This window comes from Drosophila arizonae, chromosome X (assembly GCF_054131065.1).
Source record: "Drosophila arizonae isolate 15081-1271.41 chromosome X, UAZ_ARI_1.0, whole genome shotgun sequence".
Taxonomy (NCBI): domain Eukaryota; kingdom Metazoa; phylum Arthropoda; class Insecta; order Diptera; family Drosophilidae; genus Drosophila; species Drosophila arizonae.
The window spans coordinates 720,503-746,741 of record NC_142927.1 but is presented as its reverse complement, the minus strand read 5'-3'; the positions used below and the strand labels follow the sequence as shown (position 1 = coordinate 746,741).

At 42.8% G+C, this 26,239-nt stretch overlaps 2 protein-coding genes across 14 annotated transcripts; one reads left to right on the top strand and one right to left on the bottom strand.

The window, feature by feature from the left end:
• Window positions 1-927: 927 nt before the first annotated feature.
• Window positions 928-17,220, bottom strand: yin (solute carrier family 15 member yin). 11 transcript variants are annotated; one of them, XM_089473329.1, is made up of 10 exons: window positions 16,375-17,220; window positions 16,067-16,215; window positions 9,823-9,901; window positions 9,526-9,754; window positions 7,856-9,191; window positions 7,095-7,661; window positions 3,763-6,276; window positions 3,654-3,701; window positions 3,210-3,279; window positions 928-2,540 (listed from the first exon to the last, which is right to left on the bottom strand). In XM_089473329.1, exons 1-6 carry the CDS (start codon window positions 16,466-16,468, stop codon window positions 7,179-7,181), a joined length of 2,370 nt encoding a protein of 789 aa, XP_089329455.1. In that variant the 5' UTR covers window positions 16,469-17,220; the 3' UTR covers window positions 928-2,540; window positions 3,210-3,279; window positions 3,654-3,701; window positions 3,763-6,276; window positions 7,095-7,178. The 11 variants fall into 11 exon arrangements, with proteins under 11 accessions (XP_089329455.1, XP_089329453.1, XP_089329454.1 ...); XM_089473327.1 differs by having other exon boundaries at window positions 3,210-3,701; XM_089473328.1 differs by lacking the exon at window positions 928-2,540 and having other exon boundaries at window positions 2,894-3,279.
• Window positions 10,997-26,196, top strand: LOC108619116 (peptide transporter family 1). 3 transcript variants are annotated; one of them, XM_089473340.1, is made up of 6 exons: window positions 10,997-11,129; window positions 19,619-19,679; window positions 23,312-23,532; window positions 23,599-23,677; window positions 23,804-24,807; window positions 24,952-26,196. In XM_089473340.1, exons 2-6 carry the CDS (start codon window positions 19,661-19,663, stop codon window positions 25,936-25,938), a joined length of 2,310 nt encoding a protein of 769 aa, XP_089329466.1. In that variant the 5' UTR covers window positions 10,997-11,129; window positions 19,619-19,660; the 3' UTR covers window positions 25,939-26,196. The 3 variants fall into 3 exon arrangements, with proteins under 3 accessions (XP_089329466.1, XP_017870947.1, XP_089329465.1); XM_018015458.2 differs by lacking the exon at window positions 10,997-11,129 and adding an exon at window positions 19,110-19,270; XM_089473339.1 differs by lacking the exons at window positions 10,997-11,129; window positions 19,619-19,679 and adding an exon at window positions 23,120-23,238.
• Window positions 26,197-26,239: the final 43 nt, after the last annotated feature.

Below are 26,239 nucleotides of genomic sequence, written 5' to 3'. Positions count from 1 at the left end.
CAGCGTGAAGATATCTCTGTACAACAATGCTAAACTCCAGTATATTCTATGCCGTCCAAGAGAAAAAGTAACGCGCGAGGAGACTGGAAGCCCAGGTACTGCAGCCAAAAGATCTACTAGAATCTACTACTAGATCTAGAAGAAGATTCCGAAGACACCAACCCTATGCTGGACCGGGTCTGAGCCTAAAAGCTTCCCTTGAAGTTACCTGCGATAGTTAAACCCTATAACAAAACCAGTCAAATTTTGCCAAATACAAACGCATATATTTTTTGACAACTATTCTATAGTATACTTGCAGGATCATTCCTAGAAAATCTTCACATACTTTTAGGCCAATACGAAATTCATACCACATAGCTGTAAAACCTAATTTGAATGATGTTAGAGTTGTCCAATAAAATAGCTTAAAGTAAACCTGCATTGGTACTGCGTTGGTATAATACAGAGAGCCAGGAACAGGAAACCAGACTAAGCCAAAGAAGACAAATTCCAAAGGGTGTCATCCATAATTTAGTAAACGGATGAACGATCTTCGAAAGTCTTAACTTTCTCGAGCTCATTCGAAATCGACATATAGATATATAGTACTTATATATTCATGTATATGAATTGAGGCAAAGATAAAAATGGTTTTTGGAATACACAGTTTGCCTTTGAATGTCTGCAACTGGGCCAGAGAATATCCAATGCTTACAGATTAGACCTTTTCGAAGCCATAGAGAAGTATTTACTTTCTGAATAGAATCAAGTAATATTTCGATTCCAAAACTTCTGTCCATCTTACGCAGTCCCTCACTCAACTTACTTCTTTCAAACGTTTCAAGCATTCCTTTCTGGCTTAAGCTCTAATTGTATTAAGAAAAGCTGAAAAAAGTTGTTAGATTCAGTAAGCTTCCCAATCTCCCCAAATAAAAGAGTGTTGAATTTGATTTAAACTAAAATTTTTTATTTTTAGCTCAATGAAAAACTGAAAAGAAGAAAGAGTGATTTGAGATGTGAAATGGGAGTTAGTGTTAGGTATTCTGAGCCGAGCCTCTAATTGTTATTTAGTTATTTGAAACAAATTCAGAGTTTTTCGCGAGATTCGGCTCAGACGTATAACAGTTCAGTGCTTGTTACACAATCTTTTTTTTTTTTTTTGTCGCGCCTTCTTTGAAGCGCGTATAACGCTTCCATACAAAGTGCATTTTTCTTTATCGTTGTATTTCGTTTTCATTTTCGGTTTCCTTTATTTGGTTATTTGGGTTATTTTTCTTTATAATCGATTTTCGAACTGCGTAAAACATTTATCCGAAATTATTGTTATGTATATATATATATATTTTTTTTTATTTTTATTTTTTTTTTTTTTTTTTTGTATTCATTTCATTTTCTTTTCGAACTGAGCGTCAAGCTTATATACATAATTTTTTTTTTTTTTTTTTTTTTTATGCTTGGCAAACAGTCCTTAAATATTTTACGCAATTCAATATTTTTTCCATTTTTTCATATATTCATTTTATATTTAAGGCACGGTTCGCTCTTTTTTTCATTTTCTTATCTTTGCTTTTTTTTTTTTTTCTTTTTTTTTCTCTTTTTTGACCGAACGATTTGTGAGTGTAGGAAGTGAAAAGGAAAAAGAGGAAGACGAGGCAGATGAAGTTTGTGTATTCACAGTAGAGTGGAGAATGGGATGGTGTGGGACGCAGTAGCTGAATATCGATAACAAGAACAAAAACTGTTGTGTGCGAGAGGCTTGTGAGTTGGGTACTTAAAATTCGGCATTGAAAATGATATATATTATAATTATTACAAATGGGAAATCATTCTTAAAATAAATAAAATCTTCACTTGAATATGGCAACGCTTCTTGGCTTACAAATTGCCAAATTGCCATTAGATCTGGCAGCGCATCTAGGCGAAAAATATTTGGTAATCAATTCAATTGCAGTCGCCTCTTGGCGTTCTTATAGATCTTTTCAATGCTTTTTGGTATAAATAAGGTTTGCTGATCAATTTCTGTAACTTTTTTCTGCTTTCGCATCTTTGACTAAGGTGGCAACGCCTCTTGGCATTGAGCAACTTGGACTCTAATTATACATTGTTAAAGCACATTTGATGCTTCTCTTGCCCTAGATCTATTCTTACTTTCGCATCTTTGATTGATATGGCAAGGCCTTCAAGGAATATTTCGTTAATAATCCCATTAGTAGACTCTTTTCTTGGTTTCAAAATGATCTGGCAACGCCTCTTGGCGTTATTGTTGACACTCTGAGTGCCTTCTTCATCTTCAGTTTTTCATGTCTTTAATGATCTTCCATGCCGAATAGCCCAGGAACGCAGACACGGAAACTGCTTAAAGCACAGCACAGGACACTCGACACCGAGACAAAGCAGTGAAGGATCCACAGCATCTAGCTGCGGGATTTGGAAAGAGACTTTGAGATCGCAACTGGAATCAATGGAGTCGAACAGAGGAGGGCATGAATCGAATCAAACTAAAAGAAAACAAAAACTTTGGCTGCGCAGCTGTGGCTCCAAGATTCGTTTCGACTCATCTGAAAGAACATCGGCATAGAAATAGGTTAGTAGCGCTCTCTTGCAGTCTACTTCGTGGCTGCTGAAGACGCTTCGCTGATCTGTTCGCAGGGATTTCAACGCGCTTTCCGCCTCCGGGACTTTGAGATGTTGATCTCCACATGTGATGTGTGCCACAATCAGGCGTTTTTTGCTTTAGTTGGTTTTCATATCGTTTAGCTGGGCAAACCAATCGCTCGGGACAGGCGTGTCACGAGCAATTGGCTTGCCGTCTTTTCTTCAACCTACTCAACTTTATTTTTGGCTCGTTCAATTTCAGTTTCGTTTGCGCCGCATTCGAAAATACCTGCGTAAACTTTAAAAACTTTCTAGGTTTTCTTCTTTTTTTTTTTTTTTTTTTTTTGTTTGTGCATTTATTTTTTTATATCTTAATAATTTGCACTTTTTTTTTATATATTTTTTTTATATATGTATATATATTTTTTCATTGTTTTTTTTTTTTTTTTTCTTTTTCCTTTCTATATCTATTGCACTAATTGCGGCACACATCGCTCGTAGAACGTTTCATATTTCGATATTTATATTATTATTTGATGGGGTTTCTTTTTGCTTATAGCCCACACAAAGGCAGCGGTTCGAATCCCTTAACAATCAGCGCAGCGCTTGCCAAACGGACGTGGGAAACTCACCTGGAGGCAGTTTTTTAAAGGCATTTTATATAGATTTATATAGAGTCTATAGGATCAGTCACTGACACTGCTGTAAGCAATATGCAAGTTAGAACAGTCAGAGGTGGGGCTCGTATATACAGAGGGAAGATGATCTATGTACAATGGGAACGGAAAAGGAGAACAGAACGGAGTTCGAAAACAAAAGGACAAGCGTTGCGTATCTCAAAGCGAAGTGGGGGAAACTCAAATTGTTTCCCTTTTATCGATTACTGATTGATGACTGTGCCTTGTGCCAGCGGCAGTGACACATCATGATTGATGCTGCGACTTTAGCCATTCCAGTGAATGTGCCGTGGTCTATTCTCGGGATTGAAGGCTGTGATTGAGTCTAAGTGGCATGGCTTTATTTGCAAATGTGTTACAACATGATTGAGTCTAGGGAGTATTGGCTTTCTCTCTTACTCTTCTTTATTTGTGGTCTTTGGCTCTTTGCCTGCCGAGCGACACGGCCTGTGGAAATATACATCCAGTTGAGCAATTCTATTTTCTCATTTTTATATTAATTCCATACCTGATTTGTTGATCGAGCTTTTCCCTTATGTTATTCATCGTGAATGCAGTTGAGGTGCGCCTTTCTTTGATGTTTCTGTTGTCCTAGTCAACTACGGAACTGGCACGAGTTGGGCTCTACCAGCCTTTACTCGCCTTCTGCACTTTTCTTAGCAACAAGACTCCAACAGTCTATACCCCTTCTCTCTCGCACACTCTCTCCCCCTCTCTCTTTCGTCCTGCTCCGCCTGGTGACTGCTATCCTACTCTTCTCTCTCCATCTCCCCCTGCTCTGCCTCGTGACAGTCGAGCCCAGCGACACGGTCTTCGCTAAAACGATAAAGAGCCGGAACTAGTTCCAGCCGGACATTGACGGATCAGCTTTCCCTGCAATATATATACTTGCCACACAGTATACTGATATATATGTATGTATGCCAACTGAATGCGGAGTTTGATGGAATGGAATGGACGAATACGATGACATTCTCTGGTTTTAAAGTGGCTCGTGAGGTGATCGACTAGCGTAGTTAGTGGCAATCGGATGCCCTGGGTGTGATAGTTGCACAGTGGCAGTGCTTTATTGGCGTATAACACTTATTCGAGTGCTTCCAGGTTAGGCAAGCGCCCGGCCTGAGCTCGAGGCGGCGAGCGCAGTCCAATCCAGTCTGTTGTGGGTGGGGCGGTGGTGCGTGTGCGCCTGCGCGTGTGTGTGTGCGAGGGGTGGGCTGGCGGACAGGGGCTACTTGACCCACTGGTTACGACTGTTATACACATGCAATTCTCTTGGTTTATGTGGCTTCTGTCGCCGGCTGTTTATGCACTCGAATCGCTGTGCTCTGCCCTGGCGCTGCGCGGCTCGGCGCGGAGGCAGGCGCCGTCAACCATTTGCCGAGCGAGATGAACATACGTGTACTGTGTGTGTGCTTTAGTGTGAGAGAGAGAGAGAGCGCGTCTCCCTTGCCGAGCTGCTCGCTCGCATGCAGTAAGCTAGTCGCACGACATGTCGTCTCGCTCGCATCCATGTGATGCCACGCACACTCGCGATAGAAGTATGTGGGTACGCTTCGTCTCGTATCTCGTGTGTGCGGCATCAAACGGATGCCGTTCGTGTTCCACTGTCTCGCTCTGTTCCATATGTTCAGCTCGCGCCGCAAAGCTCACGCTCTCTCCCCCTCTCGTTGCTGCTTCGCCCATCGCTCGCCCGCATGCCCAGGGCACAGCTTGATTGATCTAAGTAGAAATTACTCTGCAAACCCGCCGCCACGTCCACGCCTCTGCAGCAGCAGCAACAGCAATTGCGACGCACCGCGCCTCACCTGCCTCCGGGCATCGAGCAGCGCTCCCCTGCGGGAGCAGCTGCCGCCCGCCGGGGGCCACAGAACTGCATTGCCGTGCACCCACTCACCCGCTCGCTCGTGGCCTTCGCTTTTGTGGGCAACTCAGCTGCTTTGCTCCTTTATCGAGTTGATGTGCGATTCGTGTCTGATTTATGGACGTTCGATGGCTGGCTCTTTCTCTCTTTTCATATATCGATACTGTGTTGGGCACTTGGTACAGTTGATACTCGGAAAAACTAGCACTTGCAAAAAAAATTGTAAAAAAGGAATCCTTGGACTAACTTCTCCTGACCGTGTCGCTCGCTCCAGAGCTAGTGCTCGACTGTGCCCGCTGCTGGCTCGGCCAGCGACGAGGCAGACTCGCTAGTTGCTCGTCCAGGTAGTCAAGGAGTTCAGGTAGTCGCGGTCCGGTTCAGGTAGTCGAGCTCAGGGTCTCAGCTGGTCCTTAGTCCTGTAGACCCAGTCCTAATGAGGGTTTGTTTTCTTCCACTACAGCTGTCTGGCTAATCGTCCCTCTGCCTGCCTGCCCGTTGTTCTATTATATTCCCTCCATATGTCCTTGGCTGCAGCTGCATTTCCTGTTTTCTCACTAGTTTTCTCAGAATACTTTCAGTCCTGGTCCGGTCCGGTTTCAGCTCCTTTCAACTTTTTCCACTCAGGTATAGACACAAACTGTTCAACTTTGCAATCAATGCTCGTTCGTCTCGTTCGCTTCGCTCGTCGCACTGCAACGGCTTCGACTTGCTGCTGGCAATGCCTCCTCGCTGCCATTGGCGATGGCAATGCCTTTCCCATATTCACATTTTGCCAAAGTCATTGACTTCTCCACTCTTTTCCCGTGCAAATTTTATTCTCACTGTACAAATTTAACTGAATTCCGTTACGTTGTTCGCCTCAGAGTCGTCTGCGAGTGCGAAGCGAAAAGCGTTATACAATGGAGCTGCCACTTGTCACAGCACAGCTCCGTAAATGTTGGGCAACGCCTCGAGCCTCCGCTGCACTCGGGAGATAGCTGCGAAGAGCCTTCCCAATGCATTATTGCATTATTATTCACTTCTGATTCCCAATCGCATCGTTTCTGCTTTAATATTTGAATTTTGCCAAATAAAAGATCGCGCACTAAACACAGTCCACGCAGCAGCCCCTTGCAGCTAGGTGGCAACGCCACGTGCACGAAGCGCCCAGCCCTGGTTTAACTGCCGTAAAAAGACGATGAGATTCAAAATAAATTGAATTCAAATTGTAATTGTAAAAAAAAATATCTATGTTTTAAAATAAATAGCAATAAAAATAAAAATAAAGGCAAAGCAAAAAATATATATAACAAATTCAAATTCAAATAAATTCAAATTGTAATTGTAAAGGGAAAAAAATTTATCTATGTTATTAAATAAATAGCAATAAAAATAAAAATAAAAGCAAGGCAAAAAATATATATAACAAATTCAAATTAAAATAAATTCAAATTGTAATTGTAAAGGGAAAAAATTTATCTATGTTATTAAATAAATAGCAATAAAAATAAAAATAAAAGCAAGGCAAAAAATATATATAACATACATAAAAGAAATAAATTTGTATGTTTTTCCAATAAGGAAATGATAAATTATATAAAGGATAATAAAATAAATTCTTAAGATAACTTTTTTAAAGCAGGAACAAAAGCGAAATAAAATACAAATGTTTCAAAATCGTACTTAAGGAATATACAAATATTTCGATAAAAAACAATCTATAGATATAATCATTTCAAATAGTCTATTATATCTATATAAATAAAAGTATAAGCCAGCAAATAACAGAGTGAGAGCATTGCAGTCGACAGTACCCGTTCACGTTCCCAAATGCATATTATATGGAGCCAATGGACTCGCTTTACACCTGGTGAACGGGCACCTGGATTACAAATTAACTACAAAGGAATATATAAAAGCTAAAGCAAATAAATGAGAATTTTAAAAAGAAGAATACTATACGGACTATTCGCATATCAAGGTGTACAGACTAGACTCACACGGCTATGCAGACGACTCCATCGTGATCTGATTACACACAGATATATACATATATACGCAATACAGATGCCCAAATGTATGGGCTAGTCGACATCGCCCCGATAATCGTTCTGATAGGTGACCGGCACACCGTCATCCTCTTTGGGCGGCTGTTGCTCGACGGAGGGCTCCTTTGGCAGAGTGTCGTCGCTCTCCTGGTCCACCTTCCGGGAAGGCTCAGAATTCGAGTCCGAGTCTGGCTCCTCCACGTAGGTGTAGTTGCGTGCGAGCAAGACGAAGAGCATCATGTTGAACAGCATTAAGCTGGCGAAGAGCGCAAACTCAGCCGACTGGGTGCGGACGAGCTGCACCTCCGCTATGGCCACCACCAGCATGTTGCCAATGGCCTCGGAGAGCAGCCAGCAGGCCTGCAGCACCGACTTCATGCTGCGCGGTGCCTGAGTAAACGAGAACTCCAGCCCCGTCACCGCGAACATTATCTCGCCGGCTGTCATGACCACGATCTGTGGTAGCTGCCAAAGTATCGAGAGCGTTGTGGGGGGCACCACCTCCAACATGTTGTACTCCTGCAGAGGGGATGAAAGACACAATTACACAGTGATACAAGTTTACTGCACGAATAGAAGGAAGACAATGGATGGGAAGGGGGATAGATGACAGACAAGTAGGAAGCGGGAAGGAAGCCTTTGTTGGCCAGTCACTCTTGGGAGATTCATTTTATGGAGTTCTCAACTGAACTAGTTCCAGCTCGTTCACTTACATATCCGTCGCGTGCATTGCCCTGAACCAGGAGGCTGTAGAGTCCTCCCTTCTGGACATCGAAGCTAGCGGCTCGCTTGCCATTGATGTCGAGCTCGCCATAGCCGAGGGCGACTTCGTGCAGGGCCGAGAGGTTGCCGATGTCCAGCTGGATGCTGGCGAGGCTCGACGCGGGAGCCCTCAGCCGAATGGGACCCTCTTCCGAGGGCGTGTTGATCAAAGTGCGCAGCAACAGAGGTCGATTGAGTCGCTGCACAGTGCTTAAGCCGTCGGAGAATTCCCGAAGACCGGCCTTGGTTAGGAAATAGCTGACTGATTGGCCTGGCTGAAGGTGCAGACGTCCCTCAATATTCGGGCAGCGTTTACTCGAAGACTTCGCCCTAAGGCCCACCTCCATAGCCCGAGGCACGCGGAGCTCCAAATTGGACCACATGGACAGCGAATCGATGGAGGCGGCAACTGCCTCGTGCTCGCTGATGAAATCATAGCGACACGGCATCCCATTGTAGAGACGTAGGTGGACCATGTTTGGGAATCTGGGCGCAGCCTTCGGCTCCAGCCGCTCGAGATACAGCTCCACAGACGCCGACAGAAAGAAGCCAATGGCGGCGAACAGCAGGCCAATGCTGAGCTTCTGCAGCGGGCGCGTGATGCCTACGCGTGCGAGCAGCGGATAGACGACATAGTCGAACAGTGGAATGAAGACGAGGATGAGCAGCGGGTTGATCACCTGCATCTGGTCCGGCTTGATGTGATAGCCAAGCACGTCGCCATCCATATGGGTGGCCTGGAAGGTCCAGCGCGAGCCCTGCTGGTCGGACAGGGCCCAGAAAGCAGGGAAGGGTATATAGAGCAGCAGGACCTTGATCAGGCGTTTTGTGTCGTACACCATCTGATCTCCCACAGAGGGCGCTGCATAGTCGAGAAAGTGGGGCAAAGGACTCTTTTTGCGATTCATCCGCCAGCCCTTGTACGCGCTCGATAGGCAGCTCGACACGCCGAAGAACATGTTGCCCGACGGCGAGCGCACCCTGTAGCGCAATCTGCCGGCCACAAAGATCCCCATCGAGATGATCATCAGCACAGCGGGCACCCCGAATGCCAGGGAGTAGCAGTCATCGTCCCCGAAGCATTGAACATCTGCGCGCAGGATGGGCGTGACCGCCGTGGAGATCATGGAGCCCGCATTGATCGCAAAGTAGAACAGCGAGAAGAACCTGGCCAGCTCCGCGCCCTGATCTGGCAGCCGGAACTGATCGCCGCCGAAGGCCGACACACAGGGCTTGATGCCGCCAGTGCCCATAGCAATCATCAGAAGACCCGCAATGGTGACAATCCTAGTAGAACAAGATAATTAGCAATTCGGATTCATGATCTAGATGAGCATGAACAGTGAAATCTCGGTTAGCGAACAGCTTCATCAGCCCACACAGAGGTCGTCTGTAATTCTTTTTTAGTACACTTCTGGATCAACTTTTTAGAACACACAATTAGAGCACCTAAATGCTCTTTGGAGTATATTGCGAGTATATGGAGTATACAATCCGAACTATATAGGCTAATAAGTTCTAATTAAAGATCATAGAATCATCCGTCCTGGCGAGAATTCACTGTGCATGCCTCATCCACATTCATATTAGCAGCTACATGTATAGGTCAGTAGGTACTTACTTAACAGGCATCAACGGTAAAGGTATAGCCCCAATGGCGACTATCATCGCACCGACACTATATACGATCGACAGGTACAATATCGTCTTGTACTTGCCCAGCCAGCCGTCCGCAACAAGAGCTCCACCGATGGGGAAAACGTAGACGAGCATCGTGAATACGTGAAAGAGCACGGTCGCCGTCTCCTCGTTGTACCCCAGCTTACGGGTAAGATAGAGCACCAGTATAGCTAGGAGAGGAGAGGCGGAGCTACACATAGAGGGAGGGGACAGTCATACTCCGAGGGGTCCCACTTACCACGCATGCCATAATAGTTGAAGCGCTCACAGAACTCATTGGTAACGATGAATGCCACAGCTTTTGGGTAATCCAGCAGCTAGAAGAGAACAGATGCGTCGTTAGCTGGCAAAGTCAAGTGAAGGGACTTGGAGAGTGATTTGAGCAATAAATTATTGGATCCATCATTATCTCCAGTCTCATTATCTTCCACACTCGGCAAATCAAATGGGAAAAGTGCTGCATCATAGCTCGCTGACTGGACAAATTTCCATCAATTGCGATTGCCCACTAAACAGTTGTCTATATATAAATATCTACATGTATAGTGAGTGTGGGTATCTAGCTGATAGATAGGCCTTGTTTATGTCTGCCAAGTCTGTTAGTTTGAGGGCATTCAAGCGTAATCTCGTCTCATTATGAGTGCTACGAGAGATAATGTTTATATGCGTCTATGTGTATACACATATATTGGTATATAAATAGCAATTGGAATTTCTTCATTCAATCTTGATAGCATACGAAATCGTAGAGGGAATCACCTAGTCGAGCTCACTCGACTGAAAATGAAACCTTTAATACGATGCAAATACTCGCGGATTTATATCTATCGAACTCAATACAGGGTATTCTCAAGTCGATTCAGATCAAGGGCATTCAGCTAGTGGCTAGATCTGTAATGATTCGAGACCAGATGCCACAGACTGTGAAGCAAAGCAGACCTATTATTATGAATGCAGGGTATCGGCTAGTTCAGCTAAAGCGAAGATGAGTCAAAGTATTTATTTAAAAAAGTTAAAGTTTTCTAAGGGCATAAGTAGGTAAGACAAAAAAAGCAACTGAACAGGGTGTCGCCTAGTCGAGCAATAGATTACTATATGAAATCAAACATACAGACTTATATATAGATAGATAGGTAATTATGTATTCTCACAATAGTAAGACTGACCTATTGCGCTATCGCGATTGTTTGGGTAAGTCTATTCTTTCTCTCTCTGTCTCTCCTCAGTCTCTCTGTCTCTCTCTCTCTCTCTCTCTATCTCTCCCTCTCTGTCTGACTTTAGTGTATTTCATTTTCGCTTTCAATTCGTTTCGCATTTTATTTTGGTTTCTATCCGCATTTGCTGTTAGTCAAGGTGAGCCGGCAAACGGGTTTGAGCCACCTGCCCCAAGTAGTGGGACGAGACGTGAGTCAAATTTTAATTCTGCACTTGCAGTAGCTGAAATCACGCACAAAACCGTTAAAGACAAAGTCAAGCACAGAGAACCATTGCTTGAGTTTTTTAAAGTTGGTTTAACAGGGCTCTCCCTAAACCCCTTTTCCCTGGGTAAGTCACAGTTTTACAGGGTGCTTTGATCATGCAATATCTACATACATCTGTATAGCTCTACACAAACAGAGAGAATTCTATTCTTGTTGACACTGGTAAAGGCACAATGCAATTTGTATTTGTAGAGAGATATGGCCACATACATACACATACATACACATACATATATTTACATATTTGCTTAAGTCAGTATTGTAATGATATCCAATCGAGTTCCAACAGCTTATCGGAATTTCCCATCTCTATTTCGAGCTGACGATCTGCAGATAACGCTGCTTTTCACCATCACGCTCAGTCTCCTTCGCTCTCCTCGGCCGCCAGAAGTGTAAGGTGCCGCAATCGAGCGTAATCAATTAGACGAGGCGGTGATGATCAAATGACAATCACTTGAGCATAGGCAATGTTACACAGTATTACGTATAGCTTTATCGCCCCGATAGGCCGGACTATGGGGATGCCTGAAGGTCTATCAGTCTCAGGTTTTGTAAGAGACGTTCGAGGCGTTCAGTTGTCGATTACGTGACGTCACATTCTCACGACGCTCATTCAGACTAGTGGGTAATTATACCTGGCAGTATGCATTGCAATATACTATACATAATATATATATGTCAGCTGTATTTTTAATTGTGGGATCGAAAGCAACTAATTGCAGACCCGTTCAGGCACATCAATAATGGGATTTATTTATATACATATATTTAGTATATACATACATACATATGCATATATATAAATCTGTACCTATAGAGTTGACTGGGTTGTTCAACTCGTTGGTTCGTTGTCAGCTATTGAAAAAAAGTAGGTCGACGGCATCGGAAGACGAGTGTACCGCAAATTCATATCTACATACATGCCTACATATACATACATACATACATATGTATATTGTTTTGATTCTATGTATTTCGATTTCATTTCGATTTCGCTTTCGCGTGATTAATTTAATCAATTTGCGAGCAATAAAAGGATGATTGGCACACTCTAAACACATCTATATGTATACATATGTACATATATGTATGAGCAGCGAAGGTCATCTCTTTTTAGTAGAGAATTGGGTCAATATAGGAGATCCTCTAAATAGGCGCTATTCTTGACCAACGTCAATAAAAGAGTGAGAGAGAAAGAGATTTATATAAATTCCAGATCATTTGGTTAAGTTAGATGGATCTCCACTGTATATTGTGTAGATTATCCAGATTATATTAGAATCAACAATAAAATCGATTTCTATATTTATTTATCACATGATACAGCCTGCTATATGAGTCTTTCTCCATCTCGATCCAACTCTTATCTAAATTGTACTATCAATATTATGTAGCCACGCAATTTGGTATTATTTTCCCGAAATCTGTTTCTTGACTATGCTCTTAAAATACATGCATACATTTATCTTATCAGAAAGATACCTCCAGAACGAACAAAAGGGAAAGAAAGAAAACATAAATATATTGCATATTCATACGCATACATAGAGAGAAGACTTAAAAATAACTGTTCTTACTTTGGCTATGCGTGTTACAAGGCACTAACTGTAACACGGCACAGCTGTACGACAGCTTTGTCTCAACTGCTACTTAAATGCCCATACATACATACATACACACATTGGCATACATACATATATGTATGTATGTATGTGCATGTGTGCATATGGCCAAAAGTTGTGCACAATTTCTGCTTGCCAACTTGTAAATGTACATATTTGTAGGTATACATACATACATACATATGCATGTCTGTATGGGTACATATGTATGTATGCTTTACAAGATCTGCACTCATGTGTGCGTGTGTGCGTGTGCTTACATATGTACATATGTATGTACATTTGTACTTTCTCAAGTGCCAGCTGAAAGTGACAATAAACTGACGCAGGCGTCGCAGTCGACGCAGTCAGTTGATGCTGTCTTTGCAGACTTCTTTGACTGATTTCTTTTCATTCCAAGTTTAGGGCTCGCTGACCATAACTTGCGCATGTGTGTGTGTGCGTGTGTGTGTGCGTGTTTGGCAATTAGGCAGGTAGTTTTTTTACTTACATATGTACATACATACACAATGTACATATGTATGTAAGTATGTTTGTGCAATCGAGCTCCATAATTGTCCAGCAAATCGTTTAACGCAACGGTACACTAGGCTTACCTCTTGCTCTTTCTCTGCCGCTTACTGCTTCTCACTAATTGCCAACTCTTTTGATTTGCTATTGGCAGCAGCCCCTGTTGCTTCAACGTCTTCTGCTTTCATTATTTGTTGTTCTTGTTATTATTGTTGGTGCGGTAGTAAACTACAAAAACACATATACACACACATACTCACAAAACGAACAAAAGGCTCAGCTCAAGTTCAATTTACGGCTTGGAATTTAATCAACTACCGAAAAACGCACGCGCGAACTTGCAATATTTTTTAGCAGGTGCTGCCAGCTGCTGCAGCGCAGTCACGTTTGCGCACAAAACAAACAGCGAAGAGGCAGAAGCAGAGACAGACGCAAAAAGACGCATACGCAGACGCAGGCGGCGACGGCGACGTCACTGCGAGGGCGAATATATGTACTTAAATGAAGCGCAAGTCAAGTGTAAGCTGCGCTTCTAAGCGATAATTCGGCAGACATCCTAATCCAAAGAAAAAATAATAATAATAATAATAATAATAATAACAATAAATAATAAAGTAAATAATAAGTAACAAGAAATAAACAGCTACATAGAAAAAGCGTCAAATGAGAATTGAAAATAAACAGCGAGCAGATTGGTTTAGTTGAGGGGGGTGGGGGCAATAGGCACGAGAGCTACACACATACATTTGTACGTTTGTATGTATGTACGTTGCAGCGCCATTTAACTAACATTTCGCTCTCGCGCTCACTCTCGCTCTCTCACTCTCGCGCTCTTTTGTTAGTTTAGCTGCCTGCTTAGTGCAGCGCAGCGCAGTCGTCGTCGTTGTCGCCGTCAACGTCAGCGCATTGGCGGCGTCTACCTCATTCCTCTCAAGTTCAATGCTTACAACTGTTAAATATGAATTTACATATGTTTGCATCAGTGCTGCCAGCTGCTGAAGAAGTTGCATTGTGGGTAAAAATAAGCAAAGAGACCATAAAATGTTGGAATGACAGGCAAGATGACAAAATACACAAAATATGGGGAATATGTTTAGAAGTGTTTTTTTTTTTTTTTGCTAGCAAATAATAATTCCACACAATATGTTAGTTAACGCAGTTGAGCGCTTCGTTTGCCGACTTTTTTGCAATATGAGCTAAAATTATGCTAGAAATAGGCTAGATGGGATTAGCCACAAATAGGCTGAACTGGCAACACTGCTTCGCATATGTGTACTTATCTCAGCTTCTCCCCTTCCACGGCCGCAGCTTTAGCGCCGCAATCTCAGCTGAGCGACAAATGCGAAGCGCATTTGGTGCTTCGCGTAAGCCCAGCCAGCGAACGACGAAAAAGAGAAGGAATACTTAGCGTTAACTCGGCTATGACAACTTTTGAATACCCTTTTTGACAGATATCATTTATATACAGATACCGCTAATATATAAGTAAATAAATAAATAGATAAAAAAAACAAGTAAGAAAGCTCCAGTCGAGACTGCTCGACTAGGAGATACCCTGAACCCTCCAAGCTGATATTCTAATCATTCTGCACTTCTTTTATGCACACATACATACACATGCATCCACACGCACGCATAAGCCTGCGCTCTGCTAACTGCGCAGTAAGCAGCGACTGCGCTTGGGCTGCGCTGCAGTGTGGGCAATATTATGAGAATTTATTTGTTAAATAATTTCTTTTGTAGACATACGATCTTAATGAAACTTTTAGAGCGTAATCATATGGTGAATATGTGTGTATATTCCAAAGCCCAAGTCTCTAGTATTTGAAATACGCTTTTTACAAAAGTGATGGTGAGGGGGTGAATTTAAGGGTGGGGGGTAAATTTTACCAAAAACCGAAATTGTATAAATTGCATATAAGCATACATTAAAAATTTGGAGACTCTAGCAATAAGGGTGTAGAAGATATAATTTTATAACTGGTTTTCGATAAGGTTTTTTATCGATAAAAAAAGATCGGGATGAGTTAGCGATTTTTAATGATAAACTTGATATGCGCGCTGTAATTACGGACATTTAAAAAAAATTTGAAGTCTCTAGCTCTTATATCTTCTGAAATCGACGCGTTCATACATACGGACGGACGGACGGACGGACGGACGGACGGACAGACAGACGGACAGGGCCAAATCGACTCAGCTCGTCGCCCTGATCAAGAATATATATACTTTGTGGGGTCTGCCACGCCTCCTTCTGCCTGTTACATACTTTTAACAAAACCATTATACCCTGATTTCCCATTTTCAATGGGTTCAGGGTATAAAAAGTAAGAAAGCTCTAGTCGAGACTGCCCGACTAGGAAATTCCCTAAACTCTTCGAAGAATTTCACAACAATTCTTCGCATCTTTCGGCTTACACAAGAAACACATACACAGAAAGCCGTAGGGATGCAAGCATAAACACGCATTGATTGCAGTGTGTACTATGGAAACTTTAGGTGTGGGGGTAAATTACAACAAAAATCGAAATTCTATAAAATACCTCAAAGGGTGTATAATTAAAAAAACTAGTTTTAGACAAGGGGTTAAATTGATTGTTTGAGAAAAACTCGATATACGCGTGTATACAAGTACCTAGGAAAACTAATTTCAAGTCTCTAGCTCTTATATCTTCTGAAATCGACGCGCTCATACATACGGACGGACAGGGCTAAATCGACTCAGCTCGTCACCCTGATTAGGAATATATATACTTTGTGGGGTCTGCCACGCCTGTTACATACTTTTAACAAAACCATTATACCCTGAGTTCCCACTGAAAATGAGTTCTGCGTATAAAAATTGGGCTAGTTTATATTTAGCTCTTACCTCATTATCAGATTCATTCCCCGTGTTCTCCAGACTGTCTGACTCGTCATTCTTATCCGTATCATTGATATCGAATTCCGCATCTTGGAAGCGGGTGCGAGCGCTGTTAACGCCAGCATTTTCATCCCCGGAAAAAGTACGTAATGAACCTGGAGGGAGAGGGAATGACAGAGAGGCAAAGGGACAGAGACAGAGAGAAAGAGCGACAGAGAGAGAGAGAGAGATAAAGAGAGAGAGAGATGGAGAGTGATGCAATGAGCAGGGGAATAGGGCGACATTAATTGAGAGATTAAAATATGTTCACATACCCACTTCGCTATCCGAGTGAAGGTAACTGCCAGCGTAGTCGCTCGACGGTGAGCTCAAATTCAAATCCAGATCCTCACCAGGCTTCCGAAACATTTAAAAGCGTGGACGCCAAATATATGAAATTGTTGATAGGAGACTCGAAGCTATGCAATTTTCCTTGACACATGAATGGGCGGCATTCATGCACATAGTACATATGTGTGCAGTTGGATCGGCTGGAAAGCCGATTCCTCTCCAATCTAGTCAGAGGGCGACTTAGAGAAAATTCCCATTTTGTTTTTACTTCCGGCTAACTGAGCACATTTGTATATGGAAGCCTGACAGCCGACTCGTGACTTACTCCGACTACATTTGCGTTTCTGATTTTCGCAAATCCTTTGTAAGGGTTCCCCTTCGAGCTTTCGAGCTAGACGTAGCCGTAGGCACATTTGTGGAGCCCAAAATAATAGCCCTTGGCTGTGTAATCGAACTTGGGGAAACTCCCATTACAGGTAATTTATGAGTTTCGGACCTGTTTACCTTTCAGCTAATCTAAAAAAACACTTGGTTTATGACAAAGTTATTTAGCTTGTCAGGGGAGTGTGCAGCTTTCAAGTGCATGATCTATAAAGTCAGCAACTACACTTGGGATATTATTTGTAATATATCATCTCCCTATATGTATATGAATATACATATATGTAAGTATGTATATGTATCTAAGTCATAGGTCTAATCAGAGATTAGCTTTGTTTCTGTTTCACAACAAAGAAATATATTTATATTTTCTATTGCTAGCTTGAAATTCTCAAGACATTGCCTAACGATTCTATATATATATATATATATATATATATATATATATTATATATACATACATATATATAAACATATATTATCGGGAATTTGTGGTTGTTAAACTTGCCTATAACATCATACAAACTTCTGACTCAATCCATTCATAATGCGACTTTAATATTTATATGTAGATACATATGTATATGAGTTCCTGCAGTTAATAAATCGTCTAACCAATAACAACCCATAATTCAGTCATACAGCCATTTTTACGATATATGTACATATACATATGTATATACATATGTATAGATCGGAGTGCGTATGAAGTATTATATAGTTAATCGTAAATATGTCCCTGGTACAGTTATCCGCTTATCACCTATCACTTATCAATTATCAGCCATCAGCCATCAGCTATAAAGTCTAATCTATCGCTTATCGATTATCGCTTATCGCTTATCGGCGGAACGATTAAGCATATAAAACAATGTCGCTCTCAATTGCGCCAAGTCAGCTCTATCCATAGATTAGAGCATTGGAATAGACTTTTGCTTGGGAACAACCTTAGTCGCCCATCTTAGAGCTGCGAATATAGAAAAACAATTATACCTATTGAGCTGAATAGTATCAGTAATATCAGGAGTGATAAGATACTTTAAACTTATTTCAAATAGGGAATCAAGATTGATAGAGCTATTTAGTATTAATCGATAAGGCGAAATTACCAACTAAGTGAATTCTAATTAAATGGAGGTCAGTATATTGATTCAACTGGGAACTAATCTAACTCGCTCACACTACCAAAACAACTAAAATAATTTATATTTATTATCGACCTGCTTGAAATTTCAGTAGGTCAAGCTAATCCACCTGCAATACTTTCGTATTCTAGAATTAGACTTGTTGAAGCTGACAGTTTGTAGCCCCAAAGCGATAACCTCTAGGAGAAGAGAAAGATTAGACGAGCTTTGCATGAAGTCTATATACTCTCATTGCACTTTGTAATCGAGTATTGCATTGCAGAGCGCTGACTAGGCGGATAACTATGTACATATACTATACTAACTACTGAGATATATGTATGTTTGTATACAGACAGGTAGCTAGGCAGAGGTATGCAGCCAGGTGGTAATTGAAAAGTATCTTGTAGATACGCCTAAACTCTCGACACGTTACCTAACCAGACGCTGTGCAGATAAGAAATGAATTGGCAGAAATAAACAGAAGAAAGCAAACCGCTTAATTAATGTTTGTCAGATAAGGCGCTGATATCGAATGCTTCGCTCTATTGAAGTATTCGTATACAGCTGTATATATGGTCCATATATACAGCTATACTTTATGTAGATCGCTCGGATCAGTCACTCAATAAGGCGAAGGACGTGCGCACGCGTTCTCTGCTCGTAAATACTTCAGCTGCACCGATAAACCAATAAGACGATAAGCTGATAGCCTGATAAGCCGATATGCGCTTAGTTAACGGTTTACAGCGACAGCGACTGCGAGCTGGTGATTGCCAATGAATGACTTTGACTTCGCCTTCGACTCCGCTTACGCAGGACACACGAACGATCGCAGTCGGCGTCAAGCTCAATGGCGGAACGCAACTGCAGTGAAATCCAATCGGAGGTCATTCGCTACCGTTGGCTTTGACAGCTCAGGAATCGTGTGCAGTTGCAGTCGACGCATACGCAAGGAATTCATGCAGTCGCAGTCGCTGCCACCGTCATTGCTCGGCATCGAAGTTGCAAACGAAATCGAAGGGCACGTGCGCAGTCGCTATCGCATTCGCACTCTCGCTCGCGTTCGCAGTCTCAGTCGCTGTCACCGTCGCTGTCGCTGTCGCGACGCTGCTTCGAGTCTGAGTCGAATTCGAATTAGTTTGACGACGCTGATGCCGGTGCCGCTGCCGCTGCCGCTGCTGGCAGCGACGCCGACGGATTCTTGAGTTGACTTACGCGCTTCGGACATCATTCAGTCAGTCAGTTGAATGCCGTTGGCGGACTTGGACGCGAGTCGAGCAAGCGCGTTCCCATCGTTTTTTGTTTCCACTGCACGTTCTCACTGTTTAACTGAAATTTTAGTGTTGTCGTTTCTCTGTTAAATGTTTATGACGTGAGTGTTAGCTATTACGACTATAATCACGAATCGTGCAACACAGATATATTCATTGACTTTTTGTTTACATCTTGAATCCAATATAATTATTTGTCTTATTTATTTTTATTTTTATTTTTTTTTTTATTTTGTATTTTTATCACTTTCTGTGTGTTTTTATTTGTGCCTCTGAACTTTACGTGTGAATTAAAATAATAATAAAATTCAGAAAATATTGAAAGCTTATCTCGATTTTATATTTAAATTTTTAAGTGTTGTTTTGTTTTTTTGTGTTTTTTTTTTTTTTTTTTTCATGTAACTTTATGGAATCGTTTCTGATTTCTCTTCTCTCTTTTCGATTCCAAGTGTCGCGTAACGGATATAAAGTGATAACAACCCAACAGCGAGATGACGGAAAATGAAAATGGTAATTCTTTACTTATACTTTTTCTATTGTACATATATATATATACATACATAACGGATAAGAAGAGAAAATAATCCAAAGGTCCTATCAAAGGGTTCCCCTAAGTAGTGTAAACAAACTATATACTGCTGATTGCTGTAGGGCCTATCCGACGAGTAAATACATGAATAATACATTTTGAGAAACAGAAATATGTGTGTAACTCTTCACAATTAGCGGAAGTGTTATGTGGCAGGAAATGCAAGAAATCAGTGTATACATTGAGATTTTAAAAAATTTATAAACATACTAGATAAATCAAATAAATATATTTTAAATAGTGTATAAGTAACCTCTGCTTCATCGTTGGCTCTATCCGTATTGTTGTCAACTAAGACTTTTGGAGTATTACTCCAATAAATAACCCTTACACATGTCCACAGATAGCTCTTATCTCGCATAATTGGCGATTAGGCATTAGTTCTTCACCTCTTCAATTCTTCCAAGAATACCCGATAGAGGCGCGTGTACTAAATCTTAGTTGAGCCAATCTTATCGGGTCGATAAGCTTCTAAGTGTTCGCTCGTCACGGCAATCTGTAGCGCGGCTTCACTGTACTCATTGAGCGAATGCCATTATTTGTGCGTGAATATACGAGTATATACATCTGGATAAATATATAAATAAATATATATATATCAATCAATCAATCACGATTGACATTGAATTCACTCGTATTCTATTCTATTCTTGAGCTTGTAGCATTTATTTACATGATTGATGCTGATCTTGTCAATCATGATTGATGTTCTGCTTTTCAAGTATACACGAACCATCAATCGTAATCCCTTTTCTGTATTGCCATAGACAGTCAATCAATCAAGCTTCAAGCATGCTTGAAGCTGCATTCAACTTCAATGTATGGCTAATGCTAAGGCGCATTTGCATTTCCTAGTATGAGTAACGTATGGAAATTTGTTCATATAGAGCGTTTCATAATACATAGTATACTTCAGATAGACTGCGACTAGATTTAATTGGTTGCATGACTAATTGGCGGCAGCCCAAGTTGACTGACTGACTGACTATGCATCTGGATGCTGTTCGAGTCGGGGGTATTGTTGTGGCGCACTACCTGTTGGTCGGTAATTGCGGTTTTTGGCACCAATAATCAAAAGAGAAGAAGGAGAGAAGATTGGAAAAGAGAAAGGAAAATTTAAGACCGAATTGAATAATAAGAAGAAGGAGGCAGAGAAATAAAAGAAAGAGTTAAAAGCAGATGGATACGAGTAGAAGGCGAAGAAGAAATTAAGAGAAAAAGTCGAAGTAAATAAAAGGAGAAGAAGATGAAGATGAAGAGAAGAAATAAAGGTATATCAAAAGAAAAAAGAATATAAAATAGCAGAAGAGAAGATACAAAGCAGAAGAGCAACAGAATAAGAGACAAGACGACATGAACAGATAAGAAGATATAAGAGAAATAAGAAGAAAAGGAAACAAAGAAGAGTGAAGAGACTCTTGCAACGAAATCAAGGCACATAAGAAACTAGAGAAACGCGGCCAAGGAGTGAGTTTGACTCGTGGGAAAATACGCGCCGCTACGAAGATATAGTGGAGCCAAGCAATAGAGCTATCGTAGGACCAATAAAATGTGGGCCATATTGAACAAAGGCTTATCAATGAGAAGTGAGCTTAATCGCTTGTAAATCAGTTTGGCGCTGTTCACAAAACAAACGCTATTCTGTAGCTGATAGTGCGAAGGCAGCTATAAAAATGATAAGCCGAATCGAATCTATATGGAGCTGTTCCCACAATTTACGACTCGCAACTTGCGACCCGCGACCCGCGACCAGTGACTCGCGACTTTATCAAGTGGTAATCACATGGCGTTCCCTGTTACACATGTACATCCGAATCGTATTACCTGCCACTCGTACACGTTCGCCCATTTCCCCTTATCTCACTACCAAGAAATGCTCATGACTAAGCTCAATAGATTTTCCAATTAAATTCAAGGAGCAAGTATGAGAACACTCTCACAGGTGGATACTGTCAAGTTTTCTTTCATGTATTGATAACGAAGAAATATATATAATGTAGAGGGACAGAGATAGAGAGAGAGAGAGGGAGTGAGATAGAGAGAGAGAGAAAGAGAGACGAGTAAAAACTCTCACATTGAGCAATCAGAAAATCTGTTGGAATGAATAAATGAAGCTATAAATATATCAACCCAAGCTATGAATCAAGAGTTTTTAATCAACTCTAAAGATCTCAAGAGCAAACTGAGTGTAAATAAGATGTTAGCATGGCAATGATTGACTACAAGATACCCTGAATGAATGTATTATCATAATATAGACAACCAACGGCCAAGGCTCTATGACTTGGCAAATATATGTATGTCTAAGGCAACCAGGGGGAGAGAGAAGGAGAGAGAGAAATCATGAGTGAGTCACTGCATGAGAATGCCACGCAATCAGAGCTATCGGCAAGCGATATTTATCGATAATTGAGCCATTGAATGAACGACAGACGACATTGAACAATTTGCACAAATTTGTTTTGCTAGTTCCCATCGTCTCGACTCGGTTCGAATCAAATCAAATCGAAACTTCAAATAGCCACCGCCAAGCGATACCTGACTTTGATAAGCGTTACGATACGAGGGACGACAAAACAGTGGGCGGAACGCCAACGAAAATAGAAATTAGGAGCAAGCCACGTCGAGTACAAGGCAATTCATGCATTTGATATGAGCGAATTCCTCGACTTGTGCGAATTATACGGTCGGAATGTCCGTCATAAATGTTTATCAAAATGTTTATCATGCGATTAACGAATGATCGACTAAACGCTTTCTGCTTTATTGAATGGGAGCTGAGACTACCTGACTTCCAGCTGATAGCACATGTCAAGTCCAGCATTGCTTTTTGAATGGGCAGTCTATTGCCTCGACTCCCCCCTCCCCGACACTGAGCGCCTCGAAGACTAAACGCGCAGCTGACAGATGTGGAGCCCACATAGCAATAATTGCTTTGTAACAGTGTTTTATTCATAGGGTCTCAACGATTCCTTCTCCGACAGCTAAGCACCCGGTCTAAATGAGAGGCCAGCGAGCAGTAGATTAAGACTTCAGCTGCTGTGCATAGCTCCTTGCTTACGAGTCCCGCATACTCCCAGAGAGGGAATCAGCTCGTCGACCCTTGGCGATCCTGCTTCACTTGACTAACAGCTGAGAGCTGTGCAATTCGTCAGCTGACAGCTAATGCATCTTAGCATTAGGATTTGGTTCCATTCAACTCTTCGCAATCGCATTCATAGGCATATCCATTTACGATGTTTGACAAGCGGACAGCTGAGACTAGCGGGCGCATTATCTGTATGGCCTGGAGCACGTATTTGGATTCCCCTTTGGCGATAAATGACGCTCTGTTTGGCTAATGCTTGAAAATTTATGCCCTGTGTCTGATTCCATATTTCATTTGACTTTGAAACGATAAAGTGTGCCTGATCTGTGCCATAGGAGCTTTGCTACTGTCAGTCGCGATGGCATCGCCGCCAGAGATAGTACCGCTTCTTGGTGACATTCCATTGACTTTTTCAGTAGACTGCCCGACTGAGCTGATTTCCTTTCTCCCCCTTTTCCTTTGCAGATATCAAGCCCGCTGAGGCAGGCGCTGTCGAGAATACATCCTTCACAGCGGAGTCGAAAGCCGAATCAGTCCAAGAGTCTCCAGCCCCCACTGCTGCGGCAAGCGTAGAGCCAGCGAGCAATGGCAAGTCTCTGGCAGAGCTAGACCGGAAGACGAATGCCATCGAACCAGAGCCCAGCAATAACTTCAAAACTGTTGCCGAGGCGGAGGGCCAGCAGAAGGTAAGCACAGGCAAAGACCGGAAGCTTTTCGTCCGATTTTAATCCGATCCTTTTGACACTTTACAGAAATTACCCTATCCCAAGGCCGTATTCTTTATCATCAGCAATGAGTTCTGCGAGCGCTTCAACTATTATGGCATGCGCAGTAAGTAGTGAACGAAACTCGTATCTTCCGTATCCCACGAATCTATCAAAAATGTTCGTGATTTCTTTACGAGACTTCTTGGATAAATCCCGCTAATCCTTGTTCTTCTTATTTCACCATCCGTAGCTGTCCTGGTCCTCTATTTGAGTAGACAGCTGGGCTACTCAGACGACACGGCGACTGTGGTGTTCCACGTGTTCACAATGTTCGTCTACTTCCTGTGCATATTCGGTGCTATCATTTCGGACTCATGGCTAGGCAAATTCAAGACAATTTTGTACCTGTCGCTGGTTTATATTTGTGGATCGGTGCTGTTGACCCTGGGCGCCATTGGACCTTTGAGCCTGCCGGTGGAAACGTTTACGATATTGGGCCTAGCCCTGATAGCGCTTGGATCGGGGGGCATAAAGCCGTGTGTCTCGGCCTTTGGCGGCGATCAGTTCAAGGTGCCGGAGCAACTGAAGCAAATCACTTCGTTCTTCTCGCTCTTCTACTTCTCCATCAATGCGGGCTCGCTCATCTCGACGACCGTCACGCCCATATTGCGAGAGGATGTGCACTGTTTCGATGACATCAATTGCTATCCATTGGCCTTCGGAGTGCCCGCCATCCTAATGATCATATCGGTGGTCGTCTTTGTCCTCGGCCGTCCACTCTACAAGATTAAGCCGCCAGCTGGCAATATGGTGGTTCTGGTGAGCAGCACGATCTGGACAGCAATCACAACGAAGTGCAAGGAGAAGAAGACAAATCCGCGCGAGCATTGGCTGGATTATGCGGACAAGAAGTACGATCGCAGAATGATCGAGGACGTCAAGGTGCTCATGCGTGTGCTCTTCCTCTATCTGCCGCTGCCTGTCTTCTGGGCACTGTTCGATCAGCAGGGCTCGCGCTGGACCTTCCAGGCGACGCGCATGGATGGCGACATGGGCTCCTGGGACTTGAAGCCGGATCAATTGCAAGTGCTCAACCCGTTGCTCATCCTTATCTTCATTCCCCTATACGATGTCGCCTTCTACCCGGCCTTGCGTCTGATTGGCATACGTCGTCCATTGCAAAAGCTTACCATGGGCGGAATCCTAGCTGGCATTGCCTTTATCATTTCTGGCATTGTCGAGCTCAATCTGGAGGTAAGTTTCCCTCTACCACACTGATAGTTGTTGCACCCACCTTACTCTATTCACAACTCTCTCTTTCTCCCTCTCCCTCTCTTGGTGTCTCTCTGTCCGTCTCTATTGTGCTCTCGTTCTCTTTGTTCTGTTTTGTCCACGTAGAAAACCTATCCCCAATTACCTTACGGCCAGAATGTGCAGCTGCGCATCTTCAATCCAGAGAGCTGCGCTTACACATTCAAAACGAACCTTGATTCCCTGGACTCCTGGAAGTTGGAGCCATATAGCATGCAGGTGGAGAAGCACATCTATGTGAAAGACAAAGTTGAGCTAAAATATGAGATCATCGGCACGGATCCCGCTTGTCCAGAGTACAAGGCTGGCACGCAGGTGCTCACGGAAAACGCTGCCTGGTCGCTGTTCCTCAATGCGCGCAATGAGACGGTACCCGGCTCAGACTCTTTCTGGCTGAAGGATTACGTCAACAAGCCCTCGGACAGCTACCCCCTGGTCCGTACTCTCGCCAAGGTGCAACAGCAGCGACGCATCGTGTGGAAGAGCAACAAGGAGCAGTACGAGTACAATGCGAATGAGACGAACCTGGTGCGAGTCGCCTCTGGCGACTACGCCGTCTCCATTGACAACAAGCTAGTCGGCCAGTTCAGCGTCCACACAGGCGGCGTTTACACTCTGCTCATCAATGAAGTCAATGACGACTATGCCCACAGGCTGGTTGAGGTCACGGAGCCCAACTCAATGAACATACTCTGGCTGATACCGCAATACGTGGTCATGACCCTGGGCGAGGTCATGTTCTCTGTGACAGGGCTGGAGTTCTCCTATGCCCAGGCGCCGCCCAGCATGAAGTCTGTGCTGCAGGCCTGCTGGCTGCTGACCGTGGCCTTCGGCAACGTCATCGTCGTGATCATCGCCGAGGCGGCGCTCTTTGAATCGCAGGCCAGCGAGTTCTTCCTGTTCGCCGGTCTCATGTTCGCCGACATGCTGCTCTTCATGTTCATGGCCTACAACTACAAGCCAAATGATCCTAACAAGAGCGAGGAGGTCGAGCCCTTGACCAACGGCGAGGGTCGCGATATACCACCCCTCGACATGGGCATCGATAACAAGGCCCAAAGCATTAATGAGTAGAGCCCCCCGCTTCCCTTGTTGTGTATAATAGAAAGCTCTACCCTTAATGCCTCCCCATCCCCCATTCCTCACCCCACTCCCTTCCAATTGGAATTTCTATAAGTTTATACAGATATATATTTTTAATTTGTGTCCCTTACAATGTAAGTGTGAAGCTCGACGGTTTTAGGGGTCGTCGAGCGGTTGTTGAATATGAAAAGACATAGTACGCTTTAAATTAAACTAATCTAATTAAATAAATACGAAATTATAATCATACCTGTGTGCTCGTCTCTTTATCTCTCTTTCTCTTGAGAGGGAG

What these genes read in the sequence shown, in the direction of transcription:
- yin (XM_089473327.1), bottom strand. Translation starts at nt 16,468, where the DNA reads ATGTTTCGGAAGCCTGGTGAGGATCTGGATTTGAATTTGAGCTCACCG. An exon ending in TCACTCGGATAGCGAAGTGG is followed by an intron (nt 16,216 to 16,374) that starts GTATGTGAACAT and finishes CTCTCCCTCCAG; the next exon opens with GTTCATTACGTACTTTTTCC. An exon ending in CAACTATTATGGCATGCGTG is followed by an intron (nt 9,755 to 9,822) that starts GTAAGTGGGACC and finishes CTCCTCTCCTAG; the next exon opens with CTATACTGGTGCTCTATCTT.
- LOC108619116 (XM_089473339.1), top strand. Translation starts at nt 23,205, where the DNA reads ATGGCATCGCCGCCAGAGATAGTACCGCTTCTTG. An exon ending in AGGCGGAGGGCCAGCAGAAG is followed by an intron (nt 23,533 to 23,598) that starts GTAAGCACAGGC and finishes GACACTTTACAG; the next exon opens with AAATTACCCTATCCCAAGGC. An exon ending in TTGTCGAGCTCAATCTGGAG is followed by an intron (nt 24,808 to 24,951) that starts GTAAGTTTCCCT and finishes TTGTCCACGTAG; the next exon opens with AAAACCTATCCCCAATTACC.